This window comes from Aotus nancymaae, unplaced genomic scaffold (genome assembly GCF_030222135.1).
Source record: "Aotus nancymaae isolate 86718 unplaced genomic scaffold, 86718_ANA_hifiasm-v0.15.2.pri h1tg000029l, whole genome shotgun sequence".
NCBI lineage: Eukaryota > Metazoa > Chordata > Mammalia > Primates > Aotidae > Aotus > Aotus nancymaae.
Genome location: NW_026988442.1, coordinates 50512142 through 50532730, shown reverse-complemented (window position 1 = coordinate 50532730; position 20589 = coordinate 50512142). Strand labels below are relative to the sequence as shown.

Genomic DNA, 20589 nt, shown 5'->3' with positions numbered 1-20589 from the left:
CCAACTTGTGTTTATAGAGTCTACTGAACATTCTGAGGAGATTTAACTTGCTTGGAATAAAATCATATATTTAAAACATATTTATATTCTAAATCACAATTTGCTTTAAAATATGTGATACATAAGGTAACAAAATTTCAGGCTCTTATATTCTAAGAGATGTATTACAAATGTAGTGCTTTTGTTATGCTTATAATTCTAGTATTTATTTGGTATGATAATGTTAAAATAGACTCAGATATTTACTAATTTTGGCTATGGGCTTATGTCTGCATTATTCCAAAAACTTTATTAAAATATACCCAGGAATTAACTTTCTAAGAATGCACGCAGATTTTATAAAAATGAACTTTTGCCTTCATGATTTTTGCTGGAAATCAGATAATAAAATATACATCTTTGAGAAAGAGGTATGTTTCTTCAAAGAGGCAAGGATCTTGGATTTTGAACTACTTATGATTTATACATTAAATTTCATTGGAGATACTGTTTACTATACAATAATTTCACTGCATTTTGTTTTTTTGAGGTAAGAGGCTGTAGAATTTTTTGGATCAATTATTAATTGTAATATGCAGATCTAGGCACACTGTTTGTTACTACTTTAAACTTCTATTAAACATAAGAAGAGATGATAGAATTATAACTGTGAATCACAAATCTACATATAGATACAAGGTTTTCTGAGAGCCTGCTTTTTGTCTTATTTAAGAAATGGTTTGGTTTTCCCGAAAACCAGAATCTGAGTGGTTCTGAAGTGATTCTGTCACCATCTGTACAATCAGCCTTTATCTGAACACATACAATCTTTTTGAGGCATACGTAAGGGCAATAAAAACTTGGAAACATTTCTAATAAGATTCATATACCCAATTAAGTATTGTTGTAGAGTATGCTGTCAGAAGTGGTTTTCTAAGCCTAAGCTTATAACACCTCCTTATGACTCTGTTTTGCTTCCTCACACACTTTGCATAATTATGTGTGTTGAGAATTCTGAAAATATGTATAGACTTCACCAATTTAGAAATAAATCTCCTACCCAAAAGTGAAAAAAAGTATGAAAGACCTTTACTACTAAGATTCTCAATCTACTTATGAACTCTAAAACCTAACAAACTCTAGATACATAAACAAATTGAAATTAATAGCCATAAATATAAATTGGACATTATTTTAAATATGCAATAGAGATTTAAATTTTTGTGCAATAATAGAGATGCAAAAGGATTTCAAAACTCAAAAAAGTAAAGGTGATACTTTAATTTTTAAAAATCTGAATAAAATCTATTATGCAAAACATTTGGCTTTTAAAAAATATTATAGAATAGAAATTAAATAGAGCAAAGATGTTTCCAGAAACTTGAAAACAGAACACATTTTCCTCCCTAATCATAGTGGTAGAAGTAAGTCCCTGCTTCTTGTTTAATGTGCTGAAATTTCTTCAAAAACAAATTGATGCTTATGTAGATAAGTCTGAAAGAGTCATAGAGAATAAAGTTTCTACTTCTTAATTGAACTTATATCTTGAGTATGCTACCTTGGCAATACTCTCAGGGGTGAAACATTCAAACACTGTATTTCAAATGGGGTCTTCCCTGTTTTATAGATTATGTTAATAAAATAGTGTATTTTCTTTATCTTCTCCTTCCCTAGTCTACTATCTTTTGTTCATTCCTTTTTTAGTGATTTGTGATAATTTGTCAATCTCATTTCTAAATACACTAGTTTACTTTTTTGAATAATTTTTTTCTTGGTATTCTACATTCTCTTCAGGGCTAACATGCAGGATGCTATGGATTCACCATGCATTTTTAATGCCACCATGCTGTGTTTAACTTTCACTTTTCATTAAGCATCAAAACTGTGAGAATTAAATGTCTGATTCTGCTGTTTCAATAAAAAGTGACAGTTACATTTGGCAAAACAACAGCAAAAATAATAGAAAAATAATATCTACTTTGACATTAGTACCCTGAAAAGAGTATGGGTGGTAAAACACTCAAAATAAATATATCAAAAATATTCAAATAATTATTTGTACTAGGAAGATTTTCTAAAACCAAAAAGAAGACTTTTGTGTTAAGTGATCTAGAAGGCAAAATTTATCAGTATCTGTATTTATCATTTGGGTCATGTATTCAATTGCCTTTTGAGACATTGGGATTATGAATCTATTATAAAATATTATTGCCCCTGTGATAATTTTCATATTTTTGAATATAATTTGAGATAATTAGTTTTCTTAAGTATAGTGTATCTTTATTCTGCTCTATTCTTTACCAATAATTTTTAACTCTGTTCGTTTTCCTTCTATCTTTCGTCTTTCCTAGTCTGAATACTTTCCAGTTGTACCTTTTATTTAGGATCTCAAAAGGAGTTACAGTACAGAAAGTCTCTAACTACTGTTCAAAGCCATAGGTTACTGAAGAACAGTTGTTTGGAAGGATGGGACATAAAGTTCACTCTTTAGGCCTGGGTAGATTTCAGCCTTTAAAGCAATGTACACATACATATTGTGCATGGTATTTATTTATGGTTTTGGAAATCAGATTTATTACATTATACTTGCTTCTTTTACAAATGCTGTATTTTAATTTTTAGATGCATGCTGTCTTTATGTATTTAGATATTTGTATGTTTTATTGCTTTTTTAATACAATGGTCTCATAAATAAGATATCCAGAGTTTAAAGTTTGTGCCTCATAATGATCTACCTTTGAAGAAAAAACTAAAGCTAGAATAATAATTCTTAAAATTGCTTGAGATAAAACATATTAAAATATTTGTGTATATTAAATAATTAAACATTGTTTAATAAATATGATATTTTCCACTGTTCCAATAAAATTGAGATACATTACTGACACAACTGATGGGTCTGCCTGGAGGCTGTATTGTCATGACACTTTTGGAATGTCAAGACTAGATTTTAAGAGTGAACATAATTCTAGTATGATGTGTTTGAATTTGTTATTTCTTATATGTGTTATTTTCAGCATACTAATTTTTCTCCAAGTTTAATTGTGTGCATAGTTTTCATGTTTTTGAAGTGTAGCTCACCTAATCAACATTTTCTAAATATTTAGCCCTCTTTCTTCATGTTTTCTATTCCCATGAATAAATGTATTGTTACACATGTATGTAACTTTGTCATTCATCTTTATATTTCTTTATTTTGCTCTGTCTTGTGTCTGTCTCTAACAGGCTCATCTCATCTCTGTACCTCCCTCATCTCCTACCCTTTGGGTACTCTAAATGCGTTGAAGGTTTCTGAGGTAGTGTAAACCAGCTTGGTCTCTAGGTTAATAGTAATGTACCTCCATGTCTTCATCCCAGTTTCCTTCTAGTGCATGTGATTTACAGTGGATTAAGCAGTAGAAAGTAATGATACATTTATGTAGTATATTCTATTGATATCAATTTGGCCAAATATAAATTTAAAAGTTGCTACACTGCTGTTTTATAATACATATGTGCATACTTAAAGAAGAGAACAATATCTAAAGACAAATGAGTTAATATAATACTCAACAGGGTTTTTCAGAATATACCTTTTGTTTTCCAATAATGAGGTGCTTTAATAATACTGCTTACGGTTATGAAATAGTACTTTAGATGTAATCTCATGTTCCTTCCCCACAACTTTATGATAAAGAAAATGACTTTGCCAGTTTCACAATACACTTAGTGAAAAAGTTATGTTGTAACAAGCAGAAAACAGAGCTTCATTTTTCTAGTCAGTATTTACTCAAAATACTCTTAATTTTCTCCTATGCTTCCCTCATATCTATTATAATTTGCCCTAGAAAAATACATGGTCTAGAGTAACTTTTTATCTGACATATATGATCCCTACATGGAGGTCCAGAGGAAAAAATAAATTCATATAACTCAAAGAAAAGGAATTCAAATGGGTGGTAACATGAATACTATATAATATGCATCTTAATTGATAAGATATCAAACAAATATTAGAAATTTTGATTTAAGATGAAGAACTCTTGAGCTTAACAGGTCAGAAAAATGTATTTAGTAAATAGCAAAGGATGATATTAGGTTTCTCAAATGTTTCTATTTACATTTAAATAATCACAGATACCAGTTAATCTTAGTGATACCTACTTTTCATTAGTTTTTAAGTAACTTACTCTGAATATAATCAGATTACTGAATTAATGTCTTTTTTCATAGTGATCTCATACCTCAAAATTATGTGGGTATTATAATAACAGAAATAATTAAACATTGCAATGACATTCATTTATAGAAAATAATATGGGCAGTGATCAGCGGACAAAGGTAATATTAAAAAACAGGTAAAAATCATTTGTAAGTACTGTGGTATATAGCACTTTAAAAAATTACTGTATACAATTAGCATTTATAAAGCTTCCACACATATATGAATGTTAAATCCTAACTTTATACTAATTTTTTTCCTTGAGGAGAAAATATCCTAGCAAATTCTTTGTAATTCTGTTAGGAAAATATTCACTCCTGGCTAAAAGAAAAATTCTGTATCTAAAATTTATCATTCTGTGAACCACTATTGCCTTAGACATCACCAAGAAAATAAGAGATGCCCTTCCAAAATCTGAATTTTTTGATTCTTCTTAGGTAGTAGTATTTCAGTTAATGAAATTAGTTTTGAAATTTATTCCCATCATCTTCTTCTGAAAGGTGGCAATAATTGGCATAAACTAAAGAAAAATATATTTAAACAAAGATTACAATTGATCACAGAACTATAAAAATTATTTTTAATTTATGAGGTTTCAATTAGTTCTATGGACTATAATTCATGTGTGAATATTAGTTATATATTTATATATATATATATATATATATATATACAGCAAATAAAATGTTAAGCTTTTAAAAAAACTTCTGTTTTTTCAAAATAACCCAATTCAAACTTGTTAACTTAATTTTTAAATAGTATGTATACATTGTTTTATATACTACCAAGTTGTGAAAACTGCCTTGAGGATATACACGTTTAATGTGTATTGTTTCAACTTTAACAAATTAACTTTCATTTTTAGAAATAATAACAAGATTTGAAATGCTATTTAAACTTTGCAGGACTTTTGATGTGAATAAATATATTTAATTATGAATATTTACTCCTATTATTTACTACTACTCTGAAATATGAAATATAAACAATTTGTGGTTTTTATATCATAGGCTAGTAGTTTTTATGCTTTTTATATTAACATACATTCTATAGACATATCTAAAATCTAGGACTAGCAAGAAGTTTACTGTAATCTGGTATGTCTCCTGCTAGTTAAACTCTCAACTAGGTCATTATCAACATCACTTAAAATATTTATAAAAAATAGTTTCTAAATCCCTTCTTCATTATCAACCATATAAGGTAATATTTTATAAAATTGTTCCTATTTTAGAACAAGAATATCATACAACAATAAATCTCAAAATATATTACTTATAATTATTACATATAATATTAATTATTAATTAATATAATTATTTACAAGGAGAAATGCAATTGTCAGTGTTTTAAAGATACTTCCTGAGCTGAAGATAATTTATGAAATGGTCTTCTTAAAGTATACAAATGAAAACATAAGGTATTCAATTTCTTCAAATTTTAAGTTTCCATATATTTTCTATCCAATTCAAAATTTAATCTCTTCAAAGTTAATGATTTTGCACTGGGTTGACTTTTGTTTTGTACATGTTCGGTGATAGAACTAAATAATTGTTCTTCCATGTAGGTTTATACCACATTAAATGAATTATTATAAGAAAGCAGATAAATGTTTAATTTTTCCATGACTTGAATTTCACCACTCAATTTTACAGAATAGTCAATAAATTTAGTTTTAAATACATCTAATGTTCTAATTCATTAAAATATGGAGAATGATGTGAAACTGGTGATTGAAGACATCTGTTAGTAGCACAAATGCATTATGTAAAAGGTTTTTTAAAACTACAGTTATTATTTTGAGAATGGTAAATTGAAAGGCTGCTAATGAACAGTTCACAGTCATAGCTGCACATTGTGGTTAGAAATGGGAGAATGAAAATAATTTATGTAGCTTTCTGACATTTATGTGAAGTTTATATATTTCCCTAGAATATGCTATAATCAGAATTTGTGAACATGGTTTGAGGTGAACTTATTTTAAAAAGTCATTTTATTTTTATCTTCTCCAGATATATTCTTTTACATTGTTTAATGAAAGTAGTGAAATCTTTAAGTTCTAGAAGAATATTAATCCTATTACTTTCTGGCATTATAACAACTTTAAACAATGAAATTATTCCTATTAATAAATGACCCCTGCTTGAGAGGCTTACTGATCCAAAAAGCAAAATTATAGTAATATTTGAAAATAAATAATTAGTATTTTTAACTGCAGTTGGTAATTTCTAGGTAACAAAGAATAAATGAGGTTTCAGGAGATAATTTAAAGAAATGGGTTTTGTGGGGAGTTTTGCATTTACTCTGGAGTTTAGAAAAGTTCAGAGAGACTGAAGTAATGAGAAATGACACTAAAGGCGAATTTAGAATAAAATTAGGATTTAGGTAGATAGAGAGAAGAGCCAGGCAGAGAGACTATTTCTAACATCTACAATGGATGTGAATAAAAGCAGTATTTTGAGTCATTGAGTTATTATCATAAACATGGGCAAGGCTTCAAAGTTGGGTTGTCATTACTCATTTTACAGAAAAAGAACCAATAAAATGGGGAGAGGTTTAATTTTCATTGCATTGCTAATTATGAACAAATTTCAGATGACTTACTGCAACAGTGTTTCGTATTTAGTGAATGATGGAATTTAACCTTTTCTGGTCATTGCCACACTCCCAGCATTGCTATCCACTTAACTTTCATCATCTTCCCTATAATAGGGAAAAGAACTACAAAATAATTATGTTTTAGTTTAGTGTTAATGGAAAACTAAAACAATTCAAGTTTTTATCTTTTTTATATCAGAGACTAGTATCAGTATGCTTATGTAATAGAATAGTCAGGCATAAAATCACATCCTTGGGTTCATATTGTGTGAAATAAAGGTATTTCTAAAAGAACCCCTTTATATAGAAAACTCTAAGATTTATGGCCAGATAAATGTTTTTCATTGGTTTGGCTTTTTAGATGCAATAGAACCTAAAAATATACTGTGTCATTTTCAGATAAATATTTGTTCTTTTTAATACTTTACATTTTTAATTCTTCATGCTGAGCTTAAATCTTAACAGATGTCTATCTTATCTTTTTATATATACCATTAGTTTTGATTAAAATCAATGATGCTTCAAAATCCTGGTAACATTTATATATTTTTATAGATAATCTTTATTGAAAAGAATCATTTAGAATTTTTATCTGAAAATTGTGTTTTTTTTTTGCTGAATTCTCCCATTTCTACCTGTAACTGACAAATAAGAATTTTTGTATTAAAATAGAACTATTTATATGACCCTTCATGCTTACATCATCAATTCATTAAGAAACCTGTTAGTTTAGTTTAATTGAAGTGCATATTTCACTCAGTATATCTAGAACTATGTAAGTAATTGTTTGTATTCTGTCACAACAATCTCTTTTAGCAGGTCAGGTTGTTTCTCCGCAGTCTGCTCCAGCCTGTGTTGAAAATAAAAATGATGTTAGCAGAGAAAACAGCACTGTTGACTTTAGCAAGGTGAGCTTTTCTCCATCTCATGTAAGTTGCTAAATTACTACTAGAAATTACTACCCATTTTAAGAGGTGTTGACACAATATTTTGCATGCACTTTTTTTGTTTCTTGTCAAAGTTTGATATTGTTACATATAAAGTCAGCATTAAGTCCACATGTAACATTTTGCTTATTCAAAAAAAACTGAACCTGTGAGTTTTATGCATAGTATTCAGGTTTCAGCCACTTGGTATAATATTATCTCTTCCAACAAAAAGAATAACTGGGCTTCACGGGGAATTTAACAGAAATTTAAACTATTGTTTAAAAACTTTGGCTAGTTTGTGTTCAAAATTACCTTTACTCTATTTGTGGGAAAGCAAATCATAATATAAAACTTAATTGTTAATATAATCAAGAAAAAGTCATTACTGTAAGGAAATTCTAGAAGGACATAGTAACACCTAGCAGAGTTTTCAATAAAAACATATTAAGAACTGACTGTGTTGAGGAATACATCTAATTGGAGACAACTGAAATGAAATCATTAACTTGAATGTATTCTGAGAAAATAATGAGTCAGTTACAATAATGTGATTTTGATTAGCAAATTCCTGACATTGTACAATTGCTGTTGCAAGCTATGGCAAAGTAACAGTTGAGTAGAAAAGACAAGTTTCTAGCCGGGTGTGGTGGTGCGTGCCTGTGGTTCCAGCTACTTGGAAGGCTGAGGTGGGAGGATTGCTTGAGCCCAGGAGGCAGAGGTTGCAGTGAGCCAAGTTCATGCCACTGCACTCCAGCCTGGATGACAGAGTGAGACCCCATCTCAAAAAAAAAAAAAAAAAAAAAATGACAAGGCAAAAAAGAAGGAATTTCAATACTTGATGAGAATAAGGCAGATTAACAATTCTGTTTATCTGAGTGGCTGAAATAGAAGTAACTCAGGGTAATATTTTAATAAAGCCCTTAGCACTGGAAATAATTGTAGTAGTGGGAGGAGGTGGGATGGGTGACATCAGTGGAGGAAGTAGCCTGAATCAAGGTTCTGAAAAGATTAATAGTGATCAGCTACTTGGACCTGTTTCAGAATCCCTCTGACAATGCCTAAATGATCTAGGTCTAGTTGTGTGCATGCTCTCCCTCTGGTGCCTGGCGGAGTCTCCGTGGGAGCATGGTGTACCAGCTTAAGTCTGTTAATTATGCGTGCAGGGACTGGGAGGCCAACAAAAGGGGCATACTAGTCCATGTGGGATGAAACAAAGGCATGAAAAAGGACCTCCACACCAGCAAGAGAGAGAGGTGAGGGCATACTCGGGCTGTATTTCTACAGTGGTTCAAAGCTCATTTCACTGTGTGGAGGCATGTGGTTCAAACATTAAGCCAGTTCAAATGTATTCCATCTACCACTCTAAGAACTATCTTTTTAAAGCATTGCATCTTCATTCATCTGCAAGTTGGAAAAAAACTGTCACAAACTGCCATACATTTAATTTCTGATATTCTTAATTTGAAATGATCTTAAAAGCAGTAATGTAACAAGCTGCATATTTATGTATGTACACATTAACAGTATAAAGAAGGCATATTTAACATCCTCAGAAACAATCATTATAAATCACATAGCTCCTGCTTTCAAATAAATTGTGATTTAACTTGTTAAAAACAATATAACCTTTATATACTGAATTTTATATCTCCACATCGTTTCGCTGTTGGTTATGTGATCTATCTTTGCAGGCTTCAAAAATACTTTATAACATATGAAACAAAATGAAGATTGCCACTTGTAGGCAGTAGTCTCATCTTCTGGTCCCCCCAAACTATTAAAACTATGGAAGAGTCGAAAGTCGATTTCCTTTCTTTTAATCCTTTTCTTTCTCATCACATTTTTGATCACTGTCCCATTTCATTTTTTTTAATAGGCAAGTTAAATTTCTAGAAGCCTCTACTTAGTGTCAGCTGCCCATATTCCTCAGTTTCATGTTCATAGCATGGCACACTAGAAAGAACATGGCTTTTGAGAAAGAGCGTGAGATCTTCAATCCCAACTCTGGCATTATAAACCATCTGATGTTAGAGAAGTTCTCAAAAGTTCAGCCTTCTCATTTGTAAAGTAAGAAAACTACAATTTCGTTGTGAAGATTTAATGAGATAATATATATAGAGATCCTGGCACAGTGCTAGGCATATAGCAGGTACTTAATAAAAGGTGGTTACACTTACTGTTGTTATCATTAGTAGTAGAGATGGTAGTGTCAGAAATTAAATATTTTGGTCTCCACTGGATCTTTAGTGTCTTAAATAGTATTTGGTATGTATTTGTTGAATGAATCCTTTAAGATTCAAAATAATGTAAGCCTAGTTTTGGAATTTAAAAAGACTGAGTAAGGTTTTTGACTTTAAAGCCTGAGAGGGCAGAAAAGTAGGATTTGAAAAGAGCAATTGTGATCTATCATTAGGGAAACAAATTTTAGTGCCAGATTTTGCAGGTGCATGAGTTGATTTTTTTTAGCCTTATGATTTTAGTTTAGCATTGAATTTATCAAAGTTTGGCTAGTTTCCAGGTTAGTTTACTATTTTAATATTTTAAGTCTTAATATGCAGATTCTGAACCCCAGAATCTTAATACGCAGATTCCAAACATTTTGTGGTGTTAAGAGAAAAAAGGTCTTTATTCATCATATATGACTAGATCATACTTATTCCATTTACATTTAACCTACATATTTATAACCCTTCTAGTGGATAGACCTATCAAACTTACTTACTTAAGAAATGATTTAGAAAATATCCTTAATTGCCAGGTTTTAGTTTCCCATAATACTTTTAAAAAGCAGATGTGTCAAAACACTATTTGTCTTTTTCAAACTGACAGTAGAATGTGATTTTTATGTTGGTGGTGTTTTCTTTTACTTCAAATGACCCAGAGAAGGCTTCACATAATTTTTTACATAGAAAGAACTTTCTTTTGCATCTAGGTTTAGTGTAAGAAACATATTACAAAGAATTTTATTATATAATCCTTGAACTGTAGGGAACCTTAGACATCTCATTTAGTCAGCAAGAAAGCTGAATCCCAGAGCAATTAAGAGAGCTGCTCAAGATCAGTGGCAAGTTAGTGTCAAGACAACATTTCTCCCCAGAGAATCCCTATGAATTTTCTTGTACTTTCTATAATGGGCTGAAGACTTAAACTTTCTCCTTAAATTTCCATCTGTTTTTCCTTTAATTTTTAGTATTTAGTTTGCCCAGATACTTCCAATTTCACCTTGGTCTTCTATCTAATCTTATTCCTTGTTCCCCTAGCAATGTAACTGTTTCTCATCCACAGCTTAAGTATCAAAGGCCCAGAATAAAGAAATCTTTCCATTTTAAGCATAAAGGTGAGGTCTGGAGAGCCCAGAAGCATGAGTGTAAATACAGACCCAGAATAGTATAGCTTGATTTCTTCGAGATCCTATTCAGAAGACCAGAAGCTTCCAGGATATTTTCTTGTCCATTCCAAGTGTTTGCATTCACTTGACAGTTGTCTTAGGGATGTAGTTCAACCTACATTCCCTAGAGCTGCATTAGGTATTTATAATTTTATAAGACATCACATTCAGGTCTTTAAACATAATATTTTGTTATATTAAAAGTTGCTTAAGTGGCCAAGGGCATGGTGGCTCACATCTGTAATCCCAGCATTTTGGGAGGCCAAGACAGGAGGATCACTTGAGCTCAGGAGTTGGAGATCAACCTAGGTAACATAGTGAGACCTCATCTATACAAAATGCAGAAAAAATTAGCCAGGCATGGTGGTGCACCTGTAGTCCCAGATACTCAGAAGGCTGAACTGGGAGATCAGGGTGGCTTGAGCCAGGAAGTTTGGGGCTCCAGTGAGCTGGGATTGAACTGCTGCACTCCACTATGGGTGATGGAGTGAGACCCTGTCTCAAAAAATAATCAAACAAAAAAAGGTGGCTGATTTGTCATATATGTTTCTTCATGAAGTATATAGTACACAAACACAAAATATAAGGTTGCTCCAGGAATAATATATAATTATATAGAATAATATAATTAGATAATACATAATCGATTACTTCCCAAAGTATATGACTACTCCAAGAACAATATAATGTAATGAGTATAATATAATGGCTACCCCAGATATGTGTTATAGAACTATAACTTATTCCATTTGAAATCGAAAGATGAATTTGCTTATCCTGAAATTAAATTCTGTATATTTTAATGCTTTTTTCTAAATAACAGGTTTCTATGACACACTAGGTATTATGTAAATTTAAAGATCATGTGTAATGACCATTTATTTCCTTTTACAAAATTTAACTATTTTAGCACACTATGTACTTCTTGATTTAATTAAATTTCATGTTAAAACGATTATTTCTATAATCGTCATCTGCCTGAGGCACAGACTTTAGTAGTTAAGACAATGGCATTTGTCAAGCAATAAATGAGTTTATAGAGTTTTTAAGGTGGAATTTAAATGTCAGGTATTATCAGTATAATTCATATGATCAATTTTGGATTTATTTAAAAAGATGTTTCCTCATTTTAAATATTGTTTCAGTATTTATATTGTATCATCATTCTTTCCATTGAGAGAGAAAACTTAACTGTTTATTCTTTTAGAAACTGAAAAGATTATGAAAATTTATTATGTTTTCCTCAAAGGGCTAACAGTATATGGGAAATCTTTTATTCCCTTCTTTGGAATTTTTGCATTACAATGAAAATATAAAGCATTACTAATTTAAATCATTTAAAATGTGTACATTTCTCCTAGCTAGATAAATACCTACAAAAATACCACAATAAATTTCATGAAATTTAACCTTACTTATTATAGTAAATACTTTTGCTATCTATAAACTAAAATATCAGATTCCACAAAAGTAAAATATTTGCTGTGTAATCCAGTGTACATGAATTGTGAATTTACAGATTTATATTTGGGAGTATTTTTGTAGCTTAAACACTTTGGATGTATAATATTTGTTATATATTTTTATAGGCAGTTTTGCTTTGTTAAATCATTCTTCCTTTCCTTTAAAATGAAATATTGGTTATATTTGGTATTTTTGATGGAGTACCACAGAATATTTTTATATTTAATCCTTGTGAAAGAAAATATGCTTCATATGGTAGGTTATATATTTTGTGGTATCCTTATTTTTTGGAAAGATTAATTAGTTATAAAACTTCCAAATAGCTGTGCTAAGGTCTTGATTTCAGAAAGTAACATCTTTAATGTAGTCACTAAAGGATTACTATATATTTTTTCATTTTAAGTTTTTGGGGAAAATATTCTCAAATCATTAAACCTGCAAAAGAACCATCTAGGCTAAAAAAAAAAAAAAAAAAAAAAAAATATTCTCAGCCTCACTCATATTAGCCAGAGCTCTTTCCTCTCTCTTGGCTATTCTCATTTGATCTTTTGCCCTCGTTTTATTAACATCAGAGCGTAAGATCAATTACTAGAGCAGATAAATTCTTACTCCCCTAAAAACAGCGTTACATAAAAAGCAACTCAAGTGAATTAGAAACAAGACATAGCTCTTGCACAATTTACACTAAAGTCACTACTTGTCTTCCACTGAGGCCCTGTAAATAAAAATTGATATTTATTGTTAAGGATATTTTGCATTCATTTTTAGACTTCATCCTTTATTCTTAGCATTTCTTCTTGCCAGTGATCACTTTTGCTTTGTGTACATTCATTTCAATCACAAACATCTCATGTCAGAAATTCAACTATGGTTCTTCAGTAACTCCAAATGTTAATATTTTATTCTGATCTTTTCTGCTCTGTCATATCTAAATTCTCAGATGAAAAACTAATATCAAAGAATTACAAGGCCAAGTATATAATGTAAATAATATAGAACAACTGGAAAAGAGAGGAGGTTAAAGTCATAATTTATACTGTAAAGAGAAACATGATTACATTTCTTTTGAAATAAGCATATTTAAATATTAATTAAAATGTATTATATACAAAAATTAGGTAATATAGTATAAAAATATTAAATCTGTTGGCAAATGCTAATTAAATTATGGTTAAAGAATAGTTATTTAACTGAACTCACATACTTTTCCCTGTCTAACATTTCAAGATGGTTGATGCTGGAGAAACTTATTTTAAAAACAATAAATAGAAAAACTAGAGTACTCAGCTTATTGACGACAAGTTAAAATAATCCACAAGTTTAAGAAAAGGTTATTATAGAAAAAGGGCAAATGAGATACACACAGATAAACAAACTGTGTATATTTATTTAAACTATATTTATTCATGGATTACTATATGTGAAGCACTGTTTAAGAATGTGATTTGCCAGATTTTTCCAGTTTTGATTTTTCATATTTGCATGGTGATGCTTGCAGGTTGATCTGCATTTTATGAAAAAGATACCTCCAGGTGCTGAAGCATCAAACATCTTAGTGGGAGAACTGGACTTCTTGGATCGAACTGTAGTTGCATTTGTCAGGTTGTCTCCAGCTGTACTGCTTCAAGGATTGGCTGAAGTACCAATCCCAACCAGGTAAAAGTATAAAAGCATCTTTTGTATTTTTCTTAAACCATTTTTTTTTGTGGAAAGAAAATGAGGATTAAATATAATTTTCTGTTAGAACTTTGACTAGAAACTCGTGAAATTCACAAAACTATTATTAATTTTTGTTTGTGGAGGAGGGGAAAGGTGCTTTAAAATTATTCTATTCTTTTCTCCCTTCTCTCAAACTTCTGTTTCATTTTAAGCATATTCCTCATCTCAAGGTACCCTGAAAGCATACGAATTCTTTTTCTTTTTTACATTTTTGGTAAAAGAAGTGGTAGCATGTTAGTCTTTTTCTTAAAGATTGCATTAAATTGTCTGCTAAAGAAAGAAAGGATTCTGTACATGAGTATGGTCAAATTCAAAAAGAACAGAGTTACTAAGGTTTGCTTACGCTTGAGTAAGGCCTTCAAGATGCATGTAAGTGCTGTAGTTAGGATAGCCCCTGCCCTGTCAAATATATGTTTCAATGCTAGGAATAGTGGGCTTCCCACACACAAGGTCTGTAGAATCACTGGTAGAAGTATTATTGCAGTATGGTTGAATCTGAGTTAAAAATACAAATTTAATTTGATGATCTGAACTCGTTTTTCATTTAACAATAAACTAACAACTTAGGCATAATACAAACTGAATTATGCTGTTTATCATTTTATAGAATAAGGCGGTCCATGACTAAAACTATAAAAAAAGAAAGAAAGGAAAACAGAACGTTGACTTTAGCACATAGCACATTATGTTCCTAGCAATTTACCCAGGAACCTTGTTTTCTTCCATTCTCTTACCATCAATGTGATTCCAAAATGCAGATAGCCTTTTACTTTAGTCCTATTCCCACAGCAAAACATGTCTGTTTAGGGCCCTGTTCCCATATGGCTGGTGCCCTTTGTTTGATGCTACAGCTATCTCAAATGCTGTTAGCATGCCTCCTCTTCCAAACATTGAATGCCTTAGCGAAGTTGCCTTGATGAAAAGTTCAGGAACTGGGTGAACTGTAGAATTGTATGTCTTCTATGGATCTTTGGCTTTAACTCACAATACAGCAGATTACATAACTCCATGCTTTGATTATGGATAAAATATTCTACAACTATGGAATAGCGTAGCCAGGAGAGGCCTCATTTTGTAAGAGCTCAGCTGACTAGAACGAGATTCAGTGTTTAAGTACCTATGTCTGACCATGGTTTGAGGGAGGAATCTAGTTACTATTCAGGTTATAGAAAGAACTTTTTATTTATCCTGTTTGAGGGTTACTGAGATTTCTGATACACATCAACTTTTATGTACAAAAGGAAAGGATGAACTGAGCACATTAAAATGGTATCTGACTGTGTGATTCAGGCTATGTTTTTTCTATGGACAAACTGTAACCTCTCCAGCGTTTCTGGGAATCTAGGATTCATATCTAAGATGTCAAACTTACTAATTGTAGAGGTACTATTTTAGCAGTTTCAAATTTCTTTTCAGTCCTCCAAGCAGTGCATTTGTGTTCCACAACTTAGGAAGGTGTCTGGTAAACTATGAGCAAAAGATGGCTATTTATGACAATGATAGTACTTGTATTTCAAAAGGAGGAAAAGAAAAATTTCCATGAGTAGAAAAAAGCCATAATGAAATTATATACCCTTACTTTGAAAACTGTCAGGTTTAAGTGACCTTATTTCATACTGAGATAGCAAAATATATGTAGAGAACAATGGAGAAAAAAACAGTAGGGTACTGTAGAGCAACTGTATGAGAAGAGATTTAAAAACAAGACTAGTTAGGAAAGGTGAAAAATGGAAGACCAGTTGGACAAACAGAATAAAGAAAGCCACTCAGGGTTTCTAATTATCCTTTTTTTTTTTTTTTTTGGAAGACAAAAGGGCATCCTGTTAAACACATAGTAGAAATGTCAGAAAATAATCTTTTAGAACTTTGAAAACAGCCTGTGGAATGGAAACCTGAAAAACAGCAAGATGTACATAGGAAGTTTCTTTAAAAAATTATAGTTGATAAAGCACCTGCCACCACATTAAACCATCCCTGTTTTTAATGTATACTGGACATTTCTACATAGTAGAAATTGGCTTGGGTTCAGTTGTAACTGAACCCACACACATATTGTCACATCCTCTAAAATTGTGTAATATTTGTCTCATGTGAAAACATGTAAAATCTCTAAAGATTATAACTAAGTGAGGGGGTAGAATTATAGTAACTATTTTAGTATGCCTTGTAAAGCCATTAGTATTTATACTTAATAGCATAAATCATTTAACAAATTAATACCACAGAATGATATGGCAGAATATAGGACATTCTTTAATTTTCACAATTCCCAGAAGGATTGACCTTCTCAGAGACAGGGCAATTACCAATCTGCTAAAGTTAGAGTATCTATTGATTTCTTTAAAAGCACCGTTTGTGATGATGAATTTGCCAAATGTTCGACCTAATTTAGATGGAATATTATAGTGCAGATGCTATTTTTATTCCTTAGCATTATAAATAATAGATCTTTAACTCCTCATTTTCTTCTACCTCACTGATCTTTGATTCTTGACAATTATTTTATATAATGAAAACTGTACATACACCTACTGTTTTCGACTATATATTTCTCTGTTTTGTTATTGTGTTATCTTTCCTCCCTTTGAACTGTTCTCCATTTTGCATACAAGCGAGTTTTCTTCCTTCCCATTTAGAAAGGTCTAATCAGATTTTACTTTTCCCACTCTCTTTCTGTAAGGATAATAGAATCCTTAAAATTCCCAGTAATAACTATACAGGCTCTGCAGATAACTAAATGGAGAAACACTGTGATTAAAAAAAAAAAAACATGCATTCCCATTGCTTAAGCATCTTAATTTTAGAAAAATTGTAGAATTTTTCAAAATAATAATGAACTGTGAAAAACTATGAAAGTATTTCACATCAAAATCACCATTTTAAGTAATTCCTTTGACATGAGTGATTCTGTATTATTAAAGTTATTTTTATATTTCTACCTAAAAACTTTTTTCTTCTTAATTACAGATTTTTGTTCATTCTCCTGGGACCCCTGGGAAAGGGTCAACAGTACCATGAGATTGGCAGATCAATTGCAACCCTAATGACAGATGAGGTATTTATTCAAGTTCATTGGGAACATTTTCCCCCACTAGGTCTACCTAAAACTTTTGGAGGTCCTGTTTTCATGACAGTTTGTTGTGAGTCAGATTTCTCTGTATTGAATCCCATTCTCCCATGCTTCCACTATATAATTTCCTTTAGAAAAATGTTTTCCAAAGGGATAATAAATTAACACACATGAATATAATATTTTAAAACTTCATAGTCTAAAGAAATTTTTTCAGTGACACTTAGAATATATTATTAATATTCCCTTTATGGTATATGTGTCACCAAAGTAAGCACCATTGTTAATATCATTGGAAATTTTGTTTTGGGTAAATAATTTCAAAGTCTAAAGAAAAAACAATAGCAGTTCATCTAAATAGAATACATGACACCAAAATGTATGCAGTATCTATCGACTCTCTACAGTTGTCTGAATATAGATGTTTTTAAACTGGCAGTTTGGGGACTATTTGAGAAGCTGTAAATAGATTTCAAGGGGCTTGTGATTTCTGTAATGTAGCACATAACTTTTTCTATGTAAAAATTTTTTATGTACATTTTTTTGTACTGGAAAAACTTTCATCAGCTTTTCAAAGAGGTGTATGTCTCAAAAATGTAAGATCTTTAAAGTAAGAACATAAAAAGTAGTATCAAACCACTATTCTCCTTGACTTGGATTCTCCAACACATTATGGAAATTTGTTCTGATTGTTAACGGGAAGAGCAGATGCAGTAGATCACAGAAGGGGCATTAAATCAAAATTCAGTTGTAAATGAACAAATGGGATTATATACTTTCTAGATTTCATCTAAATAATTTAATAATGTATTTATTGAAATACGTGGCTGCATATATTTGAAAATTCTGTAAAAAGAATCAATTAGTTTTGTTTATTACTTTTTCTAAGTTTACAGAAGCTAAAATTTGAACTTGCTTTGGGGGTTTAATATTATAAATTATTCTGTATGTCCAAATTATGTTTTATAGTCTTATATGAATTAGTTTTTGATATTTATACATAGGAAAGCAAAAGCAAGAAGAAAAACATTGTTTTGCCTCAGTTTTCAAAAGCAACCAACTTAATGAGTGTATTAGTTTACAATGACTGCCATAACAAATTACCACAAATTGGGCGGCTTAAATGACAGTAATTTGTTTTCCCACATTTTTGAGGCTAGAAGTCTGAAGTCAAGGTGTCAGCAGGGTCACACTCCTTTCGAAGTCTCTAGGGGAGGATCTTTCCTTGTCTCTTTCATATTCTGATGGCTCTTGGTCTTCTCTGGCTTTTGGCAACAGAAGTTTGATCTCTGTCTCCATCTTCACATGGTCTTCTCCTAGTTGTCTCTGTGTGTCTTCTCATTTTTTGTTATGAAGACAGATATTCGTCATTGGATTTATGGCCCATCCTAAATCCATCTAAATCATTGGATTCAGGGCCCATCCTAATTCAGTATAATTTCATCTTGAGATATTTACCTTACATACATCTGCAAAAATCCTTATTTCAAATAAGGCCACATTCAGAGGCTCCAGGGTTGATGCGTATTTTGGGAGGACATTATTCAATCCACTGTACTGAATAACTTATTCTATTCAGGAAATTTGCAAGAAGACAGGAGAATGAAAAAAAAATAGCTTAATGAGGACCACACACCTGACCTAGCAGAACTCTCTTTGAGAGGACACTCACAGTATAAAAGCTCTTAGTATTTCCATATTGATTTGTATTTTGCATTTTTTACAGTATTGCAAAATAAATGATGCTGTGATTGGTATTCTACAATTTAAGTATTATCACTTTCACATACATTTGTTTAACATTTTATTATATTTAAGATACAAAATCTTTCCCCATCTAAGAAATTAGGGCATTATTTTAAGGTTTTGGTGGGGCATGAGACATGTGATAATGTGAGAGGATCCTACTATGTCATGGGAGGTACGTGTGTAACAATGTAGCTCTCTTCTTTTCATCCTCTACTTCCTCAATTGGGAATCAAGATTTTTCTCAACAGAAAGATGTCAGTTCCAAAGTTTTCTTGACTAATCAATCAAGTGGACATAGAACAGGGAAACATCCATGTTCTATAAATTTCAGATTTAGGATGAGAACAGAGAAGGGACTCCCATGTATTTCTTTGATTAGTAAGAGCTACCTAATTTGAGAATAAGCATCAATCATATAACAAAGACTGAAATTTGAGCATAAGCATCAGTCATCTAATAAAAATATATTTTTTCAATTATTTAGACTTGAAAGTTTTAGAGCGCAGCTTTAGGTAATTTGTAATTCTTTGTAGATTATGGGATAGAGAAGCAGAAACTCAACCGGAAAGTTATTCTAAAAGGTAAGAGCTATTAGTTATAATAGGACATGTTAATTATAATAGGACGTTGATTGAATATCAAATAATGTTTAAATTTTTTTTTAAAGTGAAAACAGATTTGTATTGTTTAAAGCCCAGGTGAAGCAATTGTTCTGCTTATCTAATTTCGTTGAAGGCTATTGAATAATTGTACTAGGCCAGGCGTAGTGACTCACACCTGTAATCCCAGCACTTTGGAAGGCCAAGACAGGCAGATCACCTGAGGTGAGGAGTTCAAGATCAGCCTGGCCAACATGGTGAAACCCTGTCTCCACTAAAAATACAAAAATTAGCTGGGTGTGGTGGCATGTGCCTGTAGTCCTCGCTACTCGGGAGGTTGAGCGGGGAGAGTCACTTGAACCTGGGAAGTGGAAATGGCAGTGAGCAAAGATTAGACCACTGTACTCTAGCCTGAGTGACAGAGCAAGACTCTGTCTCAAAAAAAAAAAAAAAAAAAGAACAATTGTACTCATTCAGAATAGAATTTAATATGTTGACTCATAGAGTTTACTTTAGTTAAAAAATATAGTACATTGGATTGCATTATCAAACTATAAATTCCATGAGAACAGTTAGCATTTTAGCATTGAATATTCATTTTTGTGCCCTGATTTTGCCAGTTGCTCAATTAAATATTTGTTGGGCTAAGTTCTGTTTTTTCCCTCTCTGTACTTGGAACACTTTCTAGGTAGACTGTCTTCCTTTTGTAATTTTGGACTTATCACAGTGTCTGACCCTCAGTCAGGGTTCCACAAATTTGTAAACAATGAATCAATGACTGCATATTCTAGTCATCATGCCAATATTCTATCTTGACTCAAGCCAATAATTTTCCTTCATTTCTGTGAGCTTTAATAGACATAAATCTTATGATTGTGCTTATCAACACTGCT

The 20589-nt window shown here is 31.3% G+C and overlaps 1 protein-coding gene across 14 annotated transcripts in view; it reads left to right on the top strand.

Annotated features, from left to right (window-relative positions):
• SLC4A10 (solute carrier family 4 member 10) overlaps positions 1 to 20589 on the top strand; it is a 359094-nt gene that overhangs the window by 245864 nt on the left and 92641 nt on the right. For 5 of the 14 annotated variants that reach the window (XM_012440527.2, XM_012440531.2, XM_021672516.2 and 2 more), the window contains exons 7-10: positions 7595 to 7686; positions 8871 to 8960; positions 14058 to 14215; positions 17246 to 17333. In XM_012440527.2, coding sequence (XP_012295950.1) covers positions 7595 to 7686; positions 8871 to 8960; positions 14058 to 14215; positions 17246 to 17333 — 428 coding nt within the window. The remainder of the gene's footprint in view (positions 1 to 7594; positions 7687 to 8870; positions 8961 to 14057; positions 14216 to 17245; positions 17334 to 20589) is intronic. The other 9 variants (XM_064382671.1, XM_012440534.2, XM_021672519.2 and 6 more) reach the window with 3 other exon arrangements.